Raw genomic sequence first — 14757 nt, forward strand, 5'->3', positions numbered from 1 at the left:
ATGTGATTTATATTCAACCACTGCTTTCAGATTTAATCCTAGATACAGTCCAAGTCCAATCTTATGGTTTATGATCATACTGCATATGTGCATACATTTCATCAGCATCACTCACTGGCTCCACTGCTGATATGAAAATGGTATTTTTCCAACCAGCAAAAGAACAAACATGATATTTTAAGGAGTTGTTACCAAAAGAATGTTTAAGAAGGTTGTTATAAGCCATGTTAAAAAAATACCAGCTTTATATGTGTTTCCTGGTGAAAAACAATATGAAGAAGCCCTGTCCCAGCTCTCTGAGGGCACTACTGCTTACGATGTGACCAGGGCATTCACTAATCATAATCAAACCAGGCCAGACACTACAGAAGGACTGACCAAATAATAATATTTGGAACCGTTATTAAACACCAGTATTTTTTATTGGAAATAAAGCACTTCTACTAAAATGAAAAAGTGTAACACTCTGTTAAGATTTTGCATTTCACAAAACTTGACTGCTAAAACTGTAGATCCTTAACACAGAAGAATAAATAATTTACTTGGACTGTGATACGGACCTGTTTCACTTTCATTTATGTATTTATTTTTCTGATGCAGACTATGTGCTTCATTCAGTTCAGCCTGTTAACCTGCTGTGGGTTCAGTTATTCTACCAAAAGCCTTAATGTGAATAATCTGTTTGTAGGATTAAAGTTCAACAATAGAGTAGATTGAATTAATCACAGAATGCCACTTCATGCATTTTACATTTTAATCCAGATTATCCTTAGGTATGTCTTACTTTCCATGACTAACCATCGTCTTGTTTTAACCAGCAGTGTCCGGTGTTTTTCTAATTATTCTACTGAACCAGTTCTCAGCAGGGAGCTGGAGACAGTTACTGCCTTTGCAGTCTGATGGACACAAGGCATGCTTCTAAGACCCTATCCAAATAAAATTAGAAAATGTAATTTATTTAGCTTCTTAATTTTTTTTCTTTAATCTGATTTATGTGTCATTCTTAATTAATTCACATTATCCTTAGATGAACTAAAAAAACAAGTAAACTAAGAAGTTAAGGAAATCCTCACGACATTAGAGAAATTATGTCTTTGTTTTTTTGCAATGTGGTTTATTATCTTTTAATGAAACCTTTTTAATGAAACAATTCTGTAGCAAACACAAAACAGACAACTTGGTACAACTGACTGTCTTCGCTCAATATAGGATTGAAGTGTTTCCCACAACTGAAGTGGTCAGCCATCACTGAAATATGTTGCAAAGGAATTGCACAGAAGCCTCAGTAAGTATGTTTTGATGATAAAGGGATTAAGTCTACAAGTGCTGCTAGTCCCTTGCCATAAACAATTGCAACACCAGTCAATTATCAGAAATAATGCAGGGTTACTCAGATTCATGGGAGTGTTTTGTGTGTTTCTTAAATAGGTTCAAACAGAAGTATTTTCGGGCTATTTGTAAAAATGAATGAAATTCAAGCAATTCAAGCAATTCTTAGACCAATTGATAATGAATTGGAAAGGGAATGAGACTGGGGCTATGTGTGCTTGTCTTCTTTCATCAAACACAAACAACAGCAGAAGTGGGAGTGGGAAGTTACAGCAAAATAGACTGACTATGTCTTACAGTTTATGTACTAAATATACAATCGGCACAACAGGAAACGGTTTTAGGAGAACATCACAGATCACTGCAGGGTAGCGGGCCACACCAGGAAATGCCACATTCGAGCACTCTGCTTGCACAAAGAGTTGAAACACAGACATTTCAATTAAAAAGAAAGTGTTTTGTTTGTTTTGTCTGACACTGCCCCACAAATAAGCATTAGGTAAACGTCTTTAGGTGTAGATATTGGAAGATTTGCAGTCATCCCAGCAGAGTTTAACCAGTTGTGTCTTTATTGCACAATTTGCTCTGGCACAACTTTCTATGCAACACAATTTAACGCGGACCACACACAGCATTGCCTTTCGATTTAGCTTAATATAGATAAAATCAACACTGTGCAGCTTCATACAACTCCCTGCATCTCTAAACAGTAAAAGTGTATTTGAAATTGGTTTTCTTCTATCTAAATGAAATTGCCTTGGTAATTTAGTGCCATTCAGTTATTTAATAATGTCAGACAAGGGTATAGAGTATGGGAATTGTGCTTACAAGTGAAACACTCACTTCTGAAATGAAGATGTGGAACACCTGTCCATTGTCACATTCTTATTTTGTCATGTGTATGTAATTCTATTTAAGCCCACTTGTACAATTTTAAGTTCTCTTTTCTTTATGCAAGTGCCATGTAACAAAATGAATGCAATGTAGAAAGAAATGCCCTTAAATGATCAGAATTGCTGATGTGGGTCTACATGAAATTCAACACAAGGAAAAAAATAAATAAATAAATGCCTGCAAATATACCCTATGGGCATTCCCTTAAGTGAAACACCCTTCATTTTTAGCTTTCACATATAGGCAAGATTACCATCTTATAGACCATTTCCCTTTTTTATTAAAGGGTAACTAGCTCTTAAAACACATTTAAGTCACAGTTAAGAAATCAGTATTGGCCTAAAAGCAGCACAATAAACAGTATTTCCACAAAGACAATCAGTAAACTATTAGCCAGTTGAATTGTGTGTTAGATAGCAGGTTTGATATGGGCAATAGCACAAGGGTCAAGCCACCAATTAAAATGAAAGATCAGGGGGTCATTCAAGCCGTTATCAAACTGGCCTCATTGCAGATAACTGCAAAAGAATGTTGCAGCTCCAGTCTGAGAGGAGCACTGATAGCACAAGAGATGTTAAACAAGGATCACCCATCCATTCAAAACAAACATTTCAGCATTAGTAACAGGTTGCAGATATAGCATGGTACAATTTCAGTTCATGCACTGCAAATTCACCGTCCATTTTCTTATATTAACTAAAACTTGGCTTCACCAACCATTCCATGATTTCTCACACCCAGGCTGTCATATTAATATGTTGAGCAGGAGTCGTTCTTCTACACTGTGCTACTCACACCAATCACTTTTCAGTACAGTAATACAGTATAACAGGTTTAAAAATGTGAGTTTAGTTTTGCAAAGATTTACTTAAATACAAAGTTGTAACAATCTGAGCAGTTCTACTTACAATTCCTATTAGATGTCACCAAGTTCCAGACTATTAAACAACACATACCAAGGCAACAACTAAGTAATGTTACATCACAATATTGAGAGCTTCCAAAAATAAGACTAATATCCTTATCAAGTTATATTTACAGTGTCAACATACAGTATTTACAATTTTAAAATGTATACAATAAAAGGCATATTCCATATCATTTACAGTAGCAGGCCTTCCACTGGAAGAATTCACTCTTTACTATTTACCAGACATTTACAATATTATAAAATTGCTTTCACTTTAGATTAACGTTTTCATTGGACCCTTGTGGGTTACCTTCATTGTATCTTGATTTTCTAATGATAAATGATGGTCAAGTTTCAGCACTGAATTACTAGACTACTTTAAAATCATACAATTACTGTCAGCATAAGGAGAGACATGAAAATGAACACGGATTGCTGTAATCTGCAGCCCTCAGAATGGAGTCTGTAGTCTTCCACATCCTCATCTGAAACAGAAGGAAGGATATGCTTATTGTCAGTGACCATGAGAAAACCAAGTGGTGTTAACCTGTGTTTAAGATTTTAAAGGGTGCTTCTTTCATATTTCTTTGTAAGACAAAACGGAGCCATTAGCAGTGATAACTGGTCACCAGGCTACCAGTCTCCTGGCAGGCAAAGCTGTGAATGATAGTAATCCAGGTCTATTCAGATCGAAATGGGGGACCCATTACGCCCCATTTCCAAATGTACATATTTCCTGAACCATCAAGAAGGATACTCCATTCATAACAAGCACTTATGAATGAAAATAAGATGCAAATGTTCTGTCATTAAAAGTAAAATGTAATCAATTTAAATAAATGCAAAAACACACTACAAGCCCACTATCAAGTAAAGTTTAACAGTGTAAAAGTAAACCTTTAACTGAAAATTGACTTTCAAAAGCATTGCACATTGACTTAATGTATTCCATTATAGTTAGATAACAGCCTTAGTCAGAACCGAAGTACCTAGAACTGTAATGCTTGTTCAATATGATTTTATATATTAACTACTCTACTTAAGGAGGATTTAAACATTTAGGTAATGCAGCGATTTAGCAAATTTACTATCCCAAATGTCTAATCTAGGTTTTCGGACTACTGAAATTATAATTGCAATGCTTACTGGCACCCAAACCACAAACCTGACTTGGGAAATGCTTACTTTAGGTTCGCCATATACCAAGAAGACATGGCACAATGCTTTCCCAAGCTAAGTTTACAACAGGACGATTAATGAATACAGAATATCATGCACTTACCACAGTTGTCATGAAAAACTTGGTGGAAACAGTGTAGTATCCCAAACCCACATCGACAATATGAACATCCTTTTTGTACCCATTCACCATGAAGAATACCACCACAGTTTCTGTTGAACAACAAAAACATACATAAGGTTAAAATTGCACATAAGAAATGTAATATAATGCACCAGAAATACAAACAAGAAATCTTTGATGGCCACCGTCTCATTTACCTGTTACGTTCATCATATTCACAACTTCTGCCTGTAAAGTGTTTTGGGCATGCACAAAAGCTGCCAAGAATACATGTACCACCATTTTGACAACAGCTTCTGCTTAATTTTGCACCTTTGAATGAAAAACAAAAACAAAAAAGTTAGGGTCCTATGTCAGCTCCCAAACATATAGTAATACTGTACATGCAAGTTGGTTGTGTAGAGATTTGCCATAAACTAGCAGATCCAACTGGATATTTCAGGCAGAATAATAATTAATAAACAACTTAAATTCAGAATGACTTTACATTGCAAATACACTGCATGGCTGCTTAATTTACTTTTCCACCGTTCACCCTGGAAATCCAAACCTTCAAATCAAAGGGCAATAAAATTAACTGCCTGGAGGTGTGTTTGCTCAGTTAAGTCAGTTTTATTTGTGCAGCGGGAAAGGTAAAACGACCAGAAGGAAAGTACAATGAAAGCTACAATGTGGCCTTCAAAAAAAAAAAAAAATGCTGTTCATCTTGGGTCAAGTTTATGACCTTTCCACACAAAGTTCATCACAGCTTTTGTTTACAACAGACGATTGATCGGAATTAAAAACAAACATCACAAGGATATTGTTTTCTAGGATTATACATTTTAAGAACAGTCCCATGTGCTTCTACAGTATAAACTCACAATGCTAATGTGAAATGAATAAGACAACGCGAAACGTACTTCCTGTAAGGCCAGTGAAAGGTAAAACAACTCCAGACTCTCCGTTTTTCCGTACTTCGGATCGAGTATTCATTTCATTGAACTGTTTTAAAAATTCGGCGTGTTGAGGGGTTTGCTTTTTTGACGAATCAGACAGTCTGGAGTCTTCACAATCCTGTCCCATGCAACCTACATAAAAAAAAAAAAAAAAGTTATGGGATTAACATATACAAATTAATGCATATAAAAATAACTTTGAAACGTACTACCGAACACCACCCAATGTAATCGAGACTGCTAAATTAGTGATTATTGCAAATACATATAATATTACATACAATTGAAAACATGCTGGGTAGCATAATAAAAAAAATACGTACCTAGTCCAAAATGAATTACTTGGAATGTGACTACCACAGAGAAGAGAACCCTGAAAAACAAATAATATTCATTAAAACACACTTTATAAAAAGTAATAAATAAATAATAAAAAAATGGATACATCGGTGGATTTTGGCTCACAGACAAGTGCATTATTTTACTTTACTCACTCTACAAAAGCTATAAATGACATTATTTATTAGTAAAAAAAAAAAAAAAAAAAGTCTCGTTACCCAAAATAGCATTTACAGTGCATTTTCTTCTCAGCGCCTGGTAGCGAGGACCCAATTTAATTACTTTAATCCAAAACTATCTTCACGGAATTGTAAAAATATTAGAAAACTCCAAGTGAAATGGATGTTGAGTCGCCAGCTGGATATAATCGATGCTACTAAACGCAGAACACTCCTGAAACTCGTTCATGTCGAAGAATGACCAACTAATACCTTTACCATCACAGCAAGCCCATAGTCAATGGGCTTTTGACAACCAATTAGCACCTATGAGCCCCACCTCCAGACCAGCGATCCCTGAAATCTTGCACGGAGACCTCAAATGCAAATGAGCGCTGAAATGCAATGTATGCTGATGTTATTAAAACTGTTTTACAAACACATTTTTGTTGTTGTTTTTAAAATATACTACGGGTACCGTAAAAAAAAAAAAAACACCTTAAAGTTGGACACCAATGTAACACTTTTCTTAAGCCACTGGCTGTTCCAAACTTAAACTTACATTTAAATAATGTCTTCAATGTTGACATTATTTGCCGCTACTTGGAAACTTTAAACGATGGAATATTTAAAACCATGTTGATATCGACCAGCAGTGATACTGAACAACATGTATAAATTGAGGACAGTACTTAGGGCATGGTCAGGAATTTAATTGTGTCAGTGTAATAATTAAGTACTAAAAAAAAGGACTGGAAGATTGCCTACCCCTTTATACGTTTACCACAGTATTTTTTGCACCTTTCACCTAGTTATACTATGCATTTACAATAGTTTACCCTGGTATGCCATGCTTATTTATATTCTTTACCAAACCTCACTATTCTTTACAATGCCAACCAATGCTTTCACAATGCTTTATTAAACTTTGCTATGCTTTTACTATGAGAAACTTTTATAAGGGATCTCTGCATTACAGGGACTTGACATTATTTTTAAAAGTGTGCATAGACAGACAAGAATAGGTTTTATTTTGTTATTTTTTACTCTCTTTTTCTACTTCTTACTGTCTGAAGGCTGTGCTCCACTCTGTTGTAAGCTACGTGCTGCTCCGGGTGTGCCACTACACGCAGTCCAGACCAAACTATCTGTAGGCAGAGCTCCACACCACTGCAAGCTATGCGCTGCCCCGGTTGTGTGACTGCACATGGTCCAGACTAGACACCCAGCCCAGTACCTTTGGTGCTTGTGCCCTCGGTGCTTGGTACCCTCATGCCTCAGCAACCTCAGTGTCTCGGTACCCCAGAGCCTTGGTGCCTCGGTGCTTCAGTGCCCTCTGTGCTTAGACGCTCCCAGCATCGGTGCCCTCGATGCCTCTGTGCCTTAGAGCTTTGTTGCCTCGGTGCTTCGGCGTCCTCTGTACCCCAGAGCCTTGGTGCCTCGGCGTCCTCAGTGCTTAGACACTCCCTGCATCAGTGCCCTCAGTGCATTGGTCCTGTGGAGGGATGCTTCACAGGACCAATGCGATTGGCATTCTACAATCGGCACCCCTCCCTGAAACACTAGCTTTGGAGCTGCACTTGGTTTCAGGCACACTGCTGCTGGTGTCATGCTTCCAAGGGCAAGCTCTGGGCCAAAGCCTGGCAGGCCTTGTAGTGGTGCGCACACAGCTTTGGCTGCCCCAGGCAAGGGTCCCGGATACGGACAAGTCTGCCTTGCTGGGCGCGCCTATCTCCCCTGGCCATACATTCAGGCCAGCAGTGGAGGAGATCCTGCAACGCTCCCACAGAGAACGGGATGTGGCCTCGATGCTCCCTTCTTGTGCTCCGGTGTAGGAGAGGATGAGACGCTGGTGTCCGCCTGTGACACAAATTGTGAACCGGACGGTTCCGATCCTCACTGTGCCACGTGGCGACCTGAGGCATCGTCTTCAGGCTTCCAACGGCAGCTAATAACCGGTGCCGCCTGCAAGGACGGGGAAATGCCGGACATGGGGCCCCAGCGCAACAGCGCTCCGGGAGGCAGTTCTAACGCCACCCTAGGCAGCTTACAAAGCAGGCTCCACTCCAGCCTCAGCAGCCCCAGAAGGGCCCCTGAAGACTTGCAGCCTCAGATCAACCCCTTCACAACACCAGCTACAATACTGGTGCAATTGCACCTCAGACATGGTTACATCCTTGAGCGACCCTCTCCAGGTCTTGGCCCTCAGGCAAGAAGTAAATACATTACTTCTCAAACAAGCCATTCACCTCATAGAACCCACCTCTCAAGAGGAGGGGTTCTACTCGAATTTTCACGGGTCTTTGCTCCATCCTAAAGGACAGTGGCCTTCACCCCATCCTAGACCTGAGACATCACAACGGGTTCCTGAGGGAGAGGATGTTCCAAATGGTCACACACCGTCACATCCTCCAGTCTGTCCAGTTTACCACAGTGGACTTAAAGGACGCACATTTTCACATCTCTATTCCCATCTATGGAAGGGTCCTTAGTTTGGCGGTAGCGGGACGTCCCTCGTCTGCTGTCTCCACTCATGCACCTTTGCGACAACCAACAACAAATGCCGAGGTACTGCACACATTGCAGCTTAATTGAACAGTGCATCAGCCAGGGGGTGTTATCTGCTCTATGCAGCTATTGTGCAGGCAATAGCAGGAGTGGTAACTGTTACTATTTTACCTATTATGTATTACGTTGATTTTGTTAACTGGTTTTCTGGCACTGAACAAAGAATAGTGTGGTTGGGTATATCAGAAGCAACCTGACTTTGTGTTAGTGAGAATGAAAGAAGACAGCACTGGAATCACCATCAGGAGCTGAGATAGAGTTATCTACCAGAAGAAAGTCTGCTTTAGATCAAGCAGTTGGGGAACAGGCCAGCTCACTGGACTCGTCTCAAAAGCACGCCCCCTCCTCCTCCTGGGCTGCTGAAGAAAAGCACTGTTATCAGTATTTTATTCTACCAAACTAGCCACCGTGCATTGTGTGTAATAAAAGAGAAGGGATGTTTGCTTGTTCTTTATTGTCTAATTACAGTCAATAACTTTGTTAACAATATTTTAACACACATTTGATGTAACAAAAAAGAGACACATTTACCAAATATTGTTTCACTTACTGTGTCCTTGGATGAAATTTACAGCAGGTTGTAAAACACTAATTGCCTGTTGTTAATTTGTTTTAGTCAATTAGGAAAACAAAATCATAAACAGTAATTAAAATAGAGCTAAGATTACCAATAATGATATATACTATAATGAGATTAAAACTGTAGTTTTATTATTATTATTATTATTATTATTATTATTATTATTATTATTAATAATAATAATAATAATAATAATAATAATAATAATAATAATAATACATACATACATAACATAATAATAATAATAATAATACATACATACATATTTCTGTGAACATCACATTCAAAACTGAGAAGATGCAGTCATTCTGAATCTGATTGAAATTGAATGAATCAGCTGGGCAATATGTAGCAAATGCATAGTTGGTTGATGGGAGAATTAGATTGTGTCAGGCATCCTATTTTCAAGTAATAATGACACTCTATTCTATCCCCAATTTTGTGTAATAACTGCATTTTAAATTAACCCCTACAATGTAACATTCATATTCCTTCTATGAACATAATACTTGCTGTTGTTTTAAAGTAAAACTAAACTATTAGACATCTACATTTTGGTACATGATGAAAGTCAGGATGAGAGAAACTGTCTTTAAACAACATAATGCATATTAACAGAATGTCTTTTACAGTTTTACAAAAAATCACATATTATTTACATTAAAGACATGTTGTGCCCTTACCTAATTCTATTCAATGACAATGTTTCAGCAGCGGCAGCACAATGGCATTTCCATGGTTCTATACAAAGAGGCAATGGTAGCTACAATGAAATTATATATGACCCATTTGTACATTTTCATAATTTCTATCTCAAAACACACAGATGACCCATTTTACTACCATGGTTCCTAAAGCCGTACTAGACAGTGTGTTTCTTTATCTAGATATTTGAATGGTATTGTGTTGCCATTCCTGGTTATGCTAGTTGTGAAGGTAGTTTTATGTTTGATGTATTTTAAACTCATTTTGACTCAACAACCTCCACCAATGGCTCTGTTAGGGTTTCTTCAAATGAATACACTGGTTTTACATGGTTTTAATAACTCTTACTGTATCACTTCTACCAAGCTTATATTTTGGGTATTCTCTAAACAGAGTTCTCTGTTGTCTTCATATAATAATAAAGGCTGAATAAAAAAACCCAGACCCCCCAGCAACTGTAATGCACAGATAACTAATGTCTTTATTACAAAAGAAGAAATTATGCCAGATAATGTGTGCTGGTTTATAGAGGTAGCTAATGTAAAAAAGCTATAAATGACAAACTATCTGAACACTGAAAAACTCGATTACAGTACCGTATTTATGCAATATACTTGATTTTTTATTTAAAAATCCTGTGACGATGCCATATCGTACACTGGCTTTAGACAGAAAAGACATACAAGTCATGCCGGATTCTATAATAGGTTCCAAAGTGGAGGCCTTTGTGACATTCCTGTGTATCAGAAGTGGACAGTGTTCTACACAGGATACAGCTTACAGATCTGGAATCCTAATGAAAGTCAATGACAAAGAGATTCATTTAAAACTGCACAGAAGAAACAAAAGTGGTTTGAATATCAGATATCAGACAGATTAATTTAAAATATTGATTATGTGTAGCGTGAATACAGATGTATCAGATATTGTACCATGTTTTAATCCACTGAGAATGAACCTAATCCATATAACTGTCAAAAATGCCCTCAGGGTTACTGCAAATCTGTTTACTTCAGTGCTTCCTGAACAGTTTGGGTCACAATGTCAACTGATGCCAAGTTATTCTTTATAACTTTAAGCCTTTTCTGTTCCTTGTTTTACTTCAGCATGTCGATGATCCAAGAACACTGCTCTCTACATGATTTAATGAATAGAACAGGGACATAGCCTGTTGGCTTTTTCAGGGATTCCAGTGCCTTAATTAAGGATGTGTCCACACAGTTACAAAACTAAAATGCATACTGTCTAACTCCCCATAAAAGCAGACTCTAAAGAAAATGATTCACAAGTTTGTTTGCATTTTAATAAAAGCAACACCTCTCTGTTACTCTCCATTGGAAGCCGTGTTGTGTTTTGCAGGATCATTACAGAAAACAGGCCCAGAAGTCATGTAAACGGATTTAGAGTGGTTTCATTATAACCCACAAGACTGCCATTATGGGATAATCGGAGACAATTGCCTCCAGATTAATACAAATAACTGAAACCCTGGTTTAGCTTGTATTGCATATTTACTTCTCAATACCGTTATATTCCTTGATGTTGTTAATGTGCGCAGTAGTTCTGATGAAGTCGTCTGTATGTAGATAGATAGGATGACAGAATTATGAGCATAGTAATACACTTGAGCATGGTAATACACATGTCAATGTTTAAATGTTCTAAACAAGTGTTATATTTTATATTATAAATATTATATATCATTTAAGATGAGAGTTTTCACCTTTTTTTGAGTAAGAAATGACCTATATAAAAAACCTAGGAATCTACTTGAGATACAGGTAAGGTGACCAGATTTCCAAAGCTCAGAACCAGGACACATAAATTAAAATAGTTATATAGATATAGCTAGAGAATCTTCAGTCCTGTCCCATCCTTTCCTCTCAAAAATGTTCCTGTTCCATCCCATCCCATGAAAGAGTAATCATTTCCAATCCTGTCCCATCCTATCCCATGAAAGAGTCATCATTTCCAATCCTGTCCCATCCTATCCCATGAAAGAGTCATCATTTCCAATCCTGTCCCATCCTATCCCATGAAAGAGTCATCATTTCCAATCCTGTCCCATCCTATCCCATGAAAGAGTCATCATTTCCAATCCTGTCCCATCCTATCCCATGAAAGAGTCATCATTTCCAATCCTGTCCCATCCTATCCCATGAAAGAGTCATCATTTCCAATCCTGTCCTGTCCAAATTTTTCCCGTCCCATCCCGTCCCATAACTTTTTTTTTTTTTTTAATTCCTGTCCCATCCTGTCCTGTCAAAAAAAAATCCCATCCCATTCCAAAAAAATCCCATCCCATTCCATCCCGTGATAAACAGAGATCAATTATTATTTGGAGGTGCAGATATTTTCATATTCATGTATAAAATTAGGGTTTATATGGTTTTGCATTAAACAATACTGGTATACTACTAGTAATTTGTTTTTAGTTTCAGTTTTTTTCAGAACAAAATACAGTGCAAGCACAGGGTATTTATAAACACAATGTGCAATATAATGACGTAATATATAAATTCGGTAATATAAAAACAACTGTTTGGAGTTTTGTGCGGCAGTTTCAGTTTCTAAGCAGTTTCTCAGAGATTTTAGTATGTCAATGCCACAATAAACTGTCAGTGAAATACGGTATTACGAACCATTAATTCATTAAAAAAATAAACAACAATAAAACATAGTATTTAAATAATATTTCATAAACGTTCATGGAGTATCCATCATATATTTATTTATTAAAAATCGTAGTATTATACATACCCCTTCAACATAGCGCCGAAGCAGTACTGCCAAAAACTAGTAGCTGCTACAGCCAAATCGTAGCCTTTGACATCTCTGCATTATGATTTGCACATCCTAATATACTGTACATATGTATAGAGAGAGATATGTTAAATACATGCCAGTAGCAATCCACAGCGTTCGGTTATTCTGCTAGTATCAATAATCCATGTATCAATATTGTTAACAAAAGGACTGACATAACTATATAATTATGGGTAATATGAAATATTTTAAGTATCAATCTATGTTAAACGTAAGGGTTTTTATTAACCATTCCGTGTCGCCAGGACGCTGATTCTCCGCGGACATCTGCTGTCCCACTGGTCCGTCCGCGTTGGTGTTGTCGGAGTCTCTCTCCGAGTTTGAACATTCTGATTTGGACTGGAGGCATACGGTTCGAATTGATACAGAGACAACCCCTGTTTTCTCTCTCTACGTCTTATCCATCACTACATGATTCACATTCATAAGAGGTGTCTGAAACTGATACAATTAGGCTACTCTCACTTTCTCTTTCAGTACGTTTACGTGACCATAAGAATTCCGATATTTTTCGGAAAACTAAGTTTTCAGAAAACTAATTCCGATATCAAAAGTCATGTAAACACATTTTTGGGAAAACATATTGAAATAGCATACTGCGCATGTGCACACTTTGACCCTTTTCTCCTGCACATGGTTTTAGAAAACTGAGAAAATAATAATAATCTGTAGTCAGTCTGCATGCATCCATTTGTCTAGCTAGGGATAAAGTAATACATTTGTTAAAGTCAGTATGTATTTGTTAATAGCCCATACTGAAGCAATTTTTTTCCGCTTTAAAATGACGTGAGAATTTAAAATAATGTCTGCAAAAGAAACCGGTAATATAGAACAGGAAGAGCTGTTGGAAAGGTTGATTGCCCATTGACCTGACACTTCGATAAAGCACTTGAGTTATTGGATTGGTCTTCGTTCGGTCACAGAAATGTCCGTTCTGTTCAAATCGTACTTGGGCTACTACAGTACTTCGCATGTGAAATATCCTGCGTTTTCTGAAAACTTCAATCCATGTATACAGCTGAATTCTAATTAGATTCTCTATCGTTAATCATGTAAACACATAAAAGTGATGTATTAAGAAAATCTGATTCAGTTTTCTGAAAACATTTGTTTTCGGAAAACGCTTTGTCATGTAAACGTACTGACTGCCATCTATACGGGCAGATGAAAGGAGCCTGAGGTTACAGTCGCCTGGCCCACACCAGGAAATGGAGATCGCCCTCTGTGTATTTCCTGGTATTATTTGATTCATTGTAGCGAGATTAACCCTCTCAGGCACGTCAGGTGCAATTTATTTTCACACGCGGAGTTTATTTTAGATGCGCTGTTTAAAAAGTATTTTTTTTTACAGTAAAACAGGTTTAAAAGGCACTGCATATCAACAGGACACTCAGTACTGCATCTCCAGGCCCACCCCACCCCTTGTTTGCTGTATTTTTCACATACCTCGTCATAGTCGTGCATACCGATAAATCATCTCCTGATCACTCGTTTTATCACCAAACTCAATAATGCGATCCAAGTTATTTATTTTATTACTATAACATCTCAAAAAGCTCTGGAATTGTCTGTGATATCCTCTGAGGGCTGGATGCAGAAGCAGCTATCTTGTTTGTTTATGTTTGTGTTATCTCTGTGGTGCTGGGGCTTTGTGTACTGCTCAGATCCGCCCCTTTGTTATTTTTTTTATTTTTTACGGCTTCTCTTGGCTCCAATCGGTCTCACTTGGCCATTGAATGTTTTTCTCGGCTTTTTCCGGAGAAAAAACGACTAGAGACCTGCGTTTCACGTCTTTTTGATGATGACATCGGACCGGAAAGGGAAAATTGTAATGTCGGACGTGGTCCGACATAGGACCGCAAAGGGTTAAACACAATTTGAAGAGCAAAAAACACTCTTCCTGTCTGCTGGTGGCAGAGTAGTCCCCTTCCTTCCCATTCCCGGAAGCTTAAATCCTGTTCTTGCCTGTCCTGAGAGCTTTATTTTTTTTATATCCGGTTCCCATGAGCTTCACTCCTGTACCATCCCATCCCGCAAAATTTAACACCATTTTTTTCCCGTACCGCAGGAATCCTGTGGGTCCCGCGGGAGTCCCATCTTCATGTCACTCTCTAATCAGCGCCTTCTAGAGCATCTATACAATTATACAAATATAATATTCACCCCTAATAAAAACCATAGCCAAAAATAAACTATACAAAAATACA

General features: G+C 37.7%; 1 protein-coding gene across 1 annotated transcript; it reads right to left on the minus strand.

The window, feature by feature from the left end:
* Positions 1 to 2973: 2973 nt before the first annotated feature.
* Positions 2974 to 6221, minus strand: LOC131736815 (cryptic protein-like). Its single transcript, XM_059021984.1, has 6 exons — positions 5932 to 6221; positions 5698 to 5747; positions 5339 to 5506; positions 4634 to 4748; positions 4416 to 4525; positions 2974 to 3618 (listed from the first exon to the last, which is right to left on the minus strand). The coding sequence occupies exons 1-6, from the start codon at positions 5952 to 5954 to the stop codon at positions 3518 to 3520; spliced, it is 567 nt and encodes a 188-aa protein (XP_058877967.1). The 5' UTR covers positions 5955 to 6221; the 3' UTR covers positions 2974 to 3517.
* Positions 6222 to 14757: the final 8536 nt, after the last annotated feature.

Source organism: Acipenser ruthenus, chromosome 1, assembly GCF_902713425.1.
Source record: "Acipenser ruthenus chromosome 1, fAciRut3.2 maternal haplotype, whole genome shotgun sequence".
NCBI classification, from domain to species: Eukaryota; Metazoa; Chordata; class Actinopteri; order Acipenseriformes; family Acipenseridae; genus Acipenser; species Acipenser ruthenus.